The sequence below is a fragment of the Podarcis melisellensis genome (genome assembly GCF_964234715.1).
Source record: "Podarcis melisellensis genome assembly, chromosome: 13".
NCBI classification, from domain to species: domain Eukaryota; kingdom Metazoa; phylum Chordata; class Lepidosauria; order Squamata; family Lacertidae; genus Podarcis; species Podarcis melisellensis.
In genome coordinates, this window is record NC_138545.1 from 17,064,609 (window position 1) to 17,073,769 (window position 9,161).

The 9,161-nt window shown below is 48.4% G+C and overlaps 1 protein-coding gene across 2 annotated transcripts; it reads left to right on the forward strand.

The window, feature by feature from the left end:
- Window positions 1–4,239: 4,239 nt before the first annotated feature.
- Window positions 4,240–8,426, forward strand: LOC309354569 (uncharacterized protein; the record flags this gene model as incomplete). 2 transcript variants are annotated; one of them, XM_081884790.1, is made up of 2 exons in its annotated part: window positions 4,240–4,469; window positions 7,650–8,426. In XM_081884790.1, the coding sequence occupies exon 2, from the start codon at window positions 7,653–7,655 to the stop codon at window positions 8,424–8,426; it is 774 nt and encodes a 257-aa protein (XP_081740916.1). In that variant the 5' UTR covers window positions 4,240–4,469; window positions 7,650–7,652. The 2 variants fall into 2 exon arrangements, with proteins under 2 accessions (XP_081740916.1, XP_081740917.1); XM_081884791.1 differs by having other exon boundaries at window positions 7,653–8,426.
- Window positions 8,427–9,161: the final 735 nt, after the last annotated feature.

Sequence of the window (9,161 nt, forward strand, 5' to 3'; positions counted from 1 at the left end):
GTATGCCTTGTTCCTTGATGAAAAGATTTTTAAAATTTCACCTGCTCCTCCCTGTTATCTCTATAGGCTATCTTGTGTTCAATTTCTTGGTAACGCCAGAGTGTGACATGACCTGGGGAAACTGGCTTTTGTCAAGTGGCATATCACAGGGTAGCGACAAGCAAGCAACAAGCAAGCAAACAGGCATATATCCCTGTGGTAAGGGGTGGGGAAAGACCTTCACTAAGGGGAGGACACAGGACAAGAGACCAAGGAAGGTCATACTGTTACATGCAGCCTAGTCTCAAATAGGTGAGAGAGTTCACGGGTGACAGCAGTTTTTTATTTTCTTGGAATAAAACTCATTGGAGGCTGTGGTGTCTTTTGTGTATATATGGCTTTATTTATACACATCTATACAGTCTGAACAGAGGGACGCGGGTGGCGCTGTGGGATAAACCACAGAGCCTAGGACTTGCCAATCAGAAGGTCAGCGGTTCGAATCCCCGCGACGGGGTGAGCTCCCGTTGCTCGGTCCCTGCTCCTGCTAACCTAGCCGTTCGAAAGCACCTCAAAGTGCAAGTAGACAAATAGGTACCGCTCCGACGGGAAGGTAAATGGTGTTTCCGTGCGCTGCTATGGTTCGCCAGAAGCGGCTTAGTCATGCTGGCCACATGACCCAGAAGCTGTACTCCTGCTCCCTTGGCCAGTAGAGTGAGATGAGCGCCGCAACCCCAGAGTCGGCCACGACTGGACCTAATGGCCAGGGATCCCTTTACCTTTACCTTTATACAGTCTGAACATAAGAGAGAAGGGCTCATTGCATTGGCACTCCAATAAATCTTGCTTTCCTGTTAAGTTTTCAGGGAGATCCTCCCCAAGCTATACTTTTGGTTGTAGCAAAGAGAGCAAATCAAACTTCTCTGTCTTCCCTACTCTGGATGTGACTAGCCTGAACTAGGCCCTGGCCTATTGCTCTCCTTCCTCTGGAATTATATGGCAGACAACTGGGTGTGGAGGGAGGCCTGCCTACTCCTCCCGAAGGCACTGCTAGCTGGTTGTTTCTATGGCAACACATCTTTACTTGCCGAACTCTTTAGACATGTAAAAAAAGAGGCTTTGACAGGCTTAGCTGGGGCCATTAACTTCACCATGAGACTGGTCTCCCCACTACAGCAGCTCCTTCCATCCCAGAATCCCACCCCACAGATACGAAGCCACAGGCTTGGATGGGACCCACAGATATCATCCCAAATCATCTCTGCCTCCTGCTCTATAGCAATGCAATCAAATGAGCGCAGTTAAGATGTGGGGTTTGTGAAAGGATCACAGCACCGCTTAGCAGAGCACCTCATTTTTATGCAGGAAGTTCCTGGTGATGGGAAAGACTGACTACTGCCCTGGAGGTACCACATCAGAGTCGGCCATCTTGGTCTGACAGGGTAAGGCAGCACCACACATTCCTAGTTTCTTGAATCCTCGCCTTTGTTGGAACAACACAAGAGCCTTTGTTCTGGGCAGATTTATTTTGGTCATTCGCAGCCTACATGTGAAAAGAACGTGCCGGCTGATGGGTGGATCTTTCCTCACATTTCTACTTCCCTTTTGGGAAAGGGCTGCAGCTCCCTCAGAAGAGCATCTGGCTTGTATGCAGAACGTCCCAGCTTCAATCTCCAGTGGAAGCTGGGAAATGCCCCTGCATGCAACCCTGGAGAGCCATCATTGTATAGCTGGACCAGTGGCCTGACAGAGTTTAAGGCAGCTTCCTATGGACCATTTCCCCAAAGGCCCAGAAGTCCGTATTAACTTGCTCCTCTAATTCTCCAGGCCAGAGGTTTTCAACCTTTTGGGGTCCACAGCTCACTACATTCTTTCTGTAGCACCCCTTTGGGGCTCAGGAGCCCAGTTGTGTCACCCCTTGCCTGCAGCCTCTCGCCCTTTTCCGAACACCCTCCCTTGGGGTCCTCCTCTCCTCTCCTCTCTCCTTGGGAGTCCTCTGGGCAGCTGCTGCTGCTGCAACAAACAGCTGTGCAAGCCTTTGGGAGGCAGAGACTTGAGAGGGCATCAGAGGAGGGAGGGAAGGAAAGAGGGACAGAGGCCAGTGTTGCCTGCAGCACCCCTGACCATCATTCAAGGCACCCCAGGGTGCCACGGCACACGGGTTGAAAACCACTGCTCTAGGCCCAAGTCCCTTCTTGAAGAAATTTCTCTCTCTCTCTCTCTCTCTCTCTCTCTCTCTCTCTCTCTCACACACACACACACACACACACACACACACACACACACACACTCCATGCTTGTTTCCTCAGAAGTAAGTCCTACTGTGTTCAGTAGGGCTTCTTTGTAGGCAAGTGTGCTTAGAATCGCTGCCACAGCTTCTATGTTGAGGTGGGGAACCATTTTCCCAGCCCAAGGGCCACGTTTCCTTCTGGTAAACCTTCTGAGGGCCACACACCAGAGAAAAACACAGACGGAGCAGCAAATGTAAATTTTGCCTTTAGGGGTCATAGGGACAGAAGTCCCCTCAAAAGATGATAAAGTTGTTTATATATGTTACAAAGGAAGCTAGGATTCTCTGTGCACAAAAATGGAAATGAGCAGAGATACCCACTCAAGAAGAATGGATAAGCGAGGCGATGGATTGCGCAGAATTGGCAAAGCTAACAGCTAAAATAAGAGAACGTAATGACGAAGAAGAAGAAGAAGAAGAGGAGTAGGAGGAGTTTGGACTTGATATCCCGCCTTTCACTCCCTTCCCTTCCTCCCCCACAACAAACACTCTGTGAGGTGAGTGGGGCTGAGAGACTTCAGAGAAGTGTGACTAGCTCAAGGTCACCCAGCAGCTGCATGTGGAGGAGCGGGGGAATCGAACCCGGTTCACCAGATTACGAGTCTACCGCTCTTAACCACTATACCACGCTGGCTGGTTTTGTGGAAGAACGGAAACCCTTTTCAGATTATTAAAGAAGTATTATTATATGATGAACGTGCAAGCAGGATTTGAACTATGAGCAACAGAAGGGATCTAAGATTTCAGCAGTTTTGTTAAGGTTTATGTTATGTACTGAAGTTCTCACCCTGGGCAAGCAGGGGGATACTATAGATAGTTTTCACTCAGGTCCACATATGCAAATAAGGAATTGAAAGTGACGTTCAGTGATTGGATAGTTACAGAAATTTTTTACTGTTATGCTGTAGTGGAGCTCTATATAAGCAGGCTGGCTGAACCCTTCAGTTCAGTTCTGTTCTGGCCTGTGAATAAACAAGAGCTGTTTGAAGAATCACTGTGTTGTCTGATATGTTCACCTACAACTTAACAGTTTAGGAGATACAGTAGTAGATAGGATGTAGCAGAGGGAGAGGAACAGAAACGCCATGGAAAAGGGGATGGGAAGTTGGGGGAGAGTTTTTATTGAAATGTAGGACTTGCTGATCAAAAGGTCGGCGGTTCGAATCCCTGCTGCGGGGTGCGCTCCCGCTGCTCGGTCCCAGCGCCTGCCAACCTAGCAGTTCGAAAGCACCTCCGGGTGCAAGTAGATAAATAGGGACCGCTTACCAGCGGGAAGGTAAACGGCGTTTCCGTGTGCAGCTCTGGCTCGCCAGAGCAGCGATGTCACACTGGCCATGTGACCCGGAAGTGTCTCCGGACAGCGCTGGCCCCTGGCCTCTTAAGTGAGATGGGCGCACAACCCCAGAGTCTGTCAAGACTGGCCCATACGGGCAGGGGTACCTTTACCTTTACCTTTACGTGTGAAATTGGGGGGGGGCTTCATTTTTAGTTTATTTTTGCCTTTGGTCAGTAACCAAACTTTTACCCTCTTGCACCCCTGCTCTATTCTTGATCCAGGCAAGTGAGAGGCCTTATGAGAGTTCAGGGACACATTCCCAGCTGGGCAAACAACAATCAAGGAAGGGTACCAGGCAGGGCCAATAAGGCTGTAGCCTGGGAGAGTTCTGAGGGCCACATAGAGAGGGTTGGAGGCTCCCGTTTGGCCCCAAGTTTCCCACCTCTGCTCCATGAGGAGGAGCTTTTGTTGACTTCGGCTCCTCCACATGGAGGACTACGACTCCCATCGCCAAGGGCTAATGGGAACTGGAGTCGAAAACATCTGGAGGGCACCAGGTTGGCTGACGCAGAGAAGACGGCAGTCTAATTTGAGAAAGCACAGGAAGTCAAAACCAGAGGGTGGGGAGAAGGGTGGTCCATCAGGGGGATGCCAAGGGCCCACATCCATGCAGCTGTGTGGGGGCGTTAGCTCTGGCAGCTATTCCCATCTCTCTTGGGAGTTTCATTTCAGCTTTCCATTTGTTTGTCTGCGGCCGGCCTGTTCTGTGCAGGGGACTTTCTGATAATGTGGAACCAAAAAACAACTCCTCCCCCCCCCCCGCCTAAAGCAGAACACAAGAGGCAGAACAGATTCCAGAGGACGAAGGAGAAGACGGTGGACAAACAGAAGAACTGAAGTGTCAAGTCGACTCTAGAGGAAAAGGTAAAATTAAAACAGGCAGCAACAGAGTTATATTTTATGCTTCTCAAGGGACCTTTTTATCGTTGGACACAAAAGTGGATGTTTCCTCTCTGAACACTTGGGGAAGTGAGTGCAGGCGGGGGAACTAAAAGGCTGTCTAAGGCATTGTCTTGAGCATGGGGGGGGACTGAAAATGATGAGTGGTTGCTTAAACAGGGACTGTTAGGGGACTGTTAGGGGCCGTCCTCAAAGGGCAACACAGGGAAGTGAGTGTGGCCCTCCCAAATGGCCACTGTCAGGGAGGCTCTTGCAGGACTAGTCTTGCTAACTTGCCTGCAACCCCCAAATCCCCAGTTCTTTGCAGTCCTGCTTCCTTCTTCGTAGAGAACCCAGGAGTCTGGCTTTCTAACTTAACCCTGTCCTCATACAGACTTCAGGAATCTGAAGACAGAACCCAATTTTGAAAAGACACAGGCTTGGCTTAATTTTAGCCTAGGCTCAGCCCCAGAAGAACACGAACACACACACACACACACACAGTGTTCAGTGCCAGGGCTTAAGTTCTGGAACAAAATGAATGTTTCTGAGCATGTGTTGAGTGCTTTTTACTCCCTGCTGAATAACTGCAGCTAGACTCCTGGCAGCCTGCATTAGGATGAGAAGGGAAGAGCTGGAGTGTTTGTTGCAGATGATGATTTTGCATAAGACCCTGGAGTTTTCTGGGTCTTGTTTTATAGGGTAAAACCTGAGAGATATTTGGAACCAGGTTTACCGGATAAGGGTCTTTGTGTCTTATATAACATAATAGAATTGTTAGAGGTACTGTATGTGTCTGAACCCACATGCGTGTACATCACTCACATATATTCATACACACACTATCAAAGAGGTTTGCGATATTTTGTTGGAATTACAATGTGCATCTGTTTTTTGAATATGTGTGTCACCCTTAACCGTACGCCCACAAGAAATTCTTATACAAAGGAATAAAGAAAGCTTGTTTTATTCTATGAAACGAAAGCAACAGAATAACAAGTAAATTACAATTTAAGGAGGCAGCAAATCCCTCATCACAAACCTTGAACTAAAGAGGGGGAGAATCTCTACATATTCTCAAAAGCCTACAGAAGTGAGCATGAAAAATTTGTCCCAGAACTCACACTTCTTAATAAAAGTTAAGAAATGCCACTGACTACAAATCTTAGGGTTCCTTATAGCCTTTTCTTCATGGAGAAAGGAAAGGGCTCTTCGGATGAGCAATTCTATCGCCTTTTCCTTGCAATTCCTGCCCAGCTTCATCTCTCCCATCTTGCAAATTAATTGTGTTAAAGAAAACCACCTGGTGGGTGTTAGCTAAACAATCCGGGCATCCTTTGTTTGCTTGCTGCCTTCAAACCATCTCACCTTTATCTTGATGGCCCCATTCAGGTGGTGAATAGACTACCCTGGCAACTAAATTTACAGGTGCTCACCTTTATGCAAGGTGTGAGGAACACAATATGTTTCCTGAATGCCTTCAGGACATGGTTTGAGACCAGGCTAGTATCAGGGTTGCAAAAGTTCATGATGGAGGGTCTCCTGTCATTTTAGAGTTACGTCAGTTTTCTTGCATGTGCCATGATCTAAACCACAGAATAAGTTCAGATTGACACACGATCCTATGTTTGAAGTGCTTTGAATAATATTTGGAGGATATCTGGCTGGTGTAGATACAGGCAGGAGAAACGGGGCAGTGTCCAAAGAAAGGTAAAACAGAAATTTAAAACATAAAGGTAAAGGGAAAAGGACCCCTGACTATTAGGTCCAGTCGTGGCTGACTCTGGGGTTGCGGCGCTCATCTCGCTTTACTGGCCGAGGGAGCCGGTGTACAGCTTCCGGGTCATGTGGCCAGCATGACTAATCTGGCGAATCAGAGCAGCGCACGGAAACACCGTTTACTTTCCTGCTGGAGCGGTACCTATTTATCTACTTGCACCTTGACGTCCTTTCGAACTGCTAGGTAGGCAGGAGCAGGGATTGAGAAACGGGAGCTCACCCCGTCGTGGGGATTCGACCGACCGACCTTCTGATCGGCAAGTCCTAGGCTCTATGGTTTATCCCACAGCGCCACCTGCGTATTTAACACATAGATTATCATTAATAACAGTAAGATAATAATAGCCCAACCTACAGGTGAGATGCAGGGTCAATCTTGTTGGAAATCCTTCATTTTAAAGTGATGCCTCGATAACAATTTATCATCTAAAAGCCATAGAGCAGGTGTGGGAAACGTTTGGCCTTCCAGATGTTGCTGAACTACAACTCCCATCAGCCCTTCCCATTGGCCAGGCTTGCTGAGGTTGCAGGAGCTGTAGTTCACCAATATGTGGCGGACCAATGGCTCCACACACCTGTCACAGAACAGTAGTACAGGTACTTAAAAGGACCAGGGCACTAAATAGTCTAAAGAAATTTCAGTAGTAAAGGGTGGGAGTGGATGATCCTGGAAAGAAGCTGGACCAAATTCTGTAGACCCACCACCCCAGTGTGCCTGGAAAAATACCTGCCACCTCCCCACCCCTGTGCTTCTCATAGGAGTGGTACAGGCGCAAACCCTTTCCTAGCATAAAGATGCTGTAATGGGGGAAACGTCATTTGATGAATTTCTGTACAGTGGTACCTCAGGTTACATACGCTTCAGGTTACAGACTCCGCTAACCCAGAAATAGTACCTCAGGTTAAGAACTTTGCTTCAGGATGAGAACAGAAATCGTCAAAGGAATCCGTGATAATAAGATGTAAACTGTTTTATTTTTTGTTTGTTATGGTTTAAAAACAATAAAAATCATATTGGAAAAAAAAAAGAGAACAGAAATCGTGCTCCGGCGGCGCGGCGGCAGCAGGAGGCCCCATTAGCTAAAGTGGTGCTTCAGGTTAAGAACAGTTTCAGGTTAAGAACAGACCTCTGGAACGAATTAAGTACTTAAACTGAGGTACCACTATATTATGTATTTGTTAAATGCACAAAGGCCCTGAAAACCAGTTTTTAAAAATGTACATGTAAAAAAAGAAGAAGCAGTGCCCTCCATTCAAAACAAAACCAAAAGCCTATTTGCCATTCTTAACTCTCTCAGGCCTCTGAAGACCACAGAGCAACCAACTTTTGCACAATAATGTTTAGAAAGGAAACTCATCTTCCTCTCATCTCTTCCCTTCTCTCAGCAGATGGCTGCTGTGGTCGCTGGCCTGGCTCGGCTCCTGCAGCCAGCCATGATGTTCCCTGGAGGTGAGCCTGGCTGCCGAGGCCTGGCCCCCTGGTATCTCCTTCTGGGGCTACGGCTGGTGGCCCTTTTCATCGCCGACGGGCCCTGGTCCTCTCCCAACCCCGACCTGGTCTGCAACTGGACCTCAGTGGAGGCGGACAGTCGGCCTTTCTGCAGTGCGCTCTGCTTCAACCGCCACTTTCCTTCCCCCGTCTCCTCTGCGTGGGGTTTTGCCTTTTTGGCTGCCCTGCTCCCAGTGGGGCTAATGGGGCTCATAAGGACAGGATCCAAGCGCCAGAGAAAGGCGGCAAAGGAAGGAGACGAGGAGCTCACTGACATCACTAGTGTCAGCCACGACATGGCCGCCGGATCCAGCATGGCTCCCGGAATGATTCCTTTGCCCAAAATGGTTCTGTCGGAATCCAAGATGCCCCTCCGTTGCACCTGGCCCTCGGCGGCCTTCGTTTTCTGCGTGTTTCTCCTCCTGGCCATGGAGCTGGGCTTCTTCTGGGTGGTGATATTTCTGCAGATCCCATCAGTGCTTCGCACAACCTTCTTATGCCTTCCAGGAGCACACTCCTGCCCCGAAGCACTTGAATGTGCCCTTGCAGGCCAAGCCGACAAGCACATGGCACTGTGGACGTTGGCTTTCACAGCCATTGTCAACATGGCGGCTTGCCTGGCCTACCTTCTCCTGACTCTAAGGAGGGCTTTCCGATGCCACAGAGGAAAATAACAGAGCCAAAGAAGAGAGCAGGGCCAGCCCACCCATGAGGCAAGGTGAGGTGACCGCCTCAGACAGCAGGATCCACATGGCCAGCGGGTTCCGATGCAGTTCTTTATTCCCCCATGTTCCTGAGGTAGATCTTCACTCATTTTCCCCTGGTGGGGATGGGAGCACCATTTTGTGGTTTGCCTTGGGTGGCAAAATTTATTGAGCTGGCCCTGGAGAAGAGAATGCAAGAAAGTGGTCTGTGAAGGAGACCAATGACATATTCCGGAACTGCCTATCCACATGGATTATTAACATGTCGGGAAACTTTATCAGCATTTTAGTCTGAATTTCTACCAGTAAACATACATTTGTATGCAGTTTTGACTTATGCACATGTTTTTGCAAGGTCATCATGCATATTTGTATGCCGTTTTCACTAACATGTTCATTTTTGTAATGCATTTTGGTAACCATTTGTTTACTACATCCTAAAATATGGACGGTGCGAATTTCAAAGGTTGGCTGTCTTTCACTTCTCATGTTGTTATGGAAAGCGTGCATTTCATAGGCTTGCCTTTAAATCTGAATATAACCCCCCCCCCCCAATCCTTAGTGGTGGACACCAACCAGGAGAGCTTTAAAAGAGAGGCTTAAGACAAATGCATGCGCGGTAAAGCTATCAGCCTCTTACAGCTACAATGACTATGCTCTCCTTCCAGTCTCCATGGCAGGGATGCCTCTGAATGCCAGTTGCTG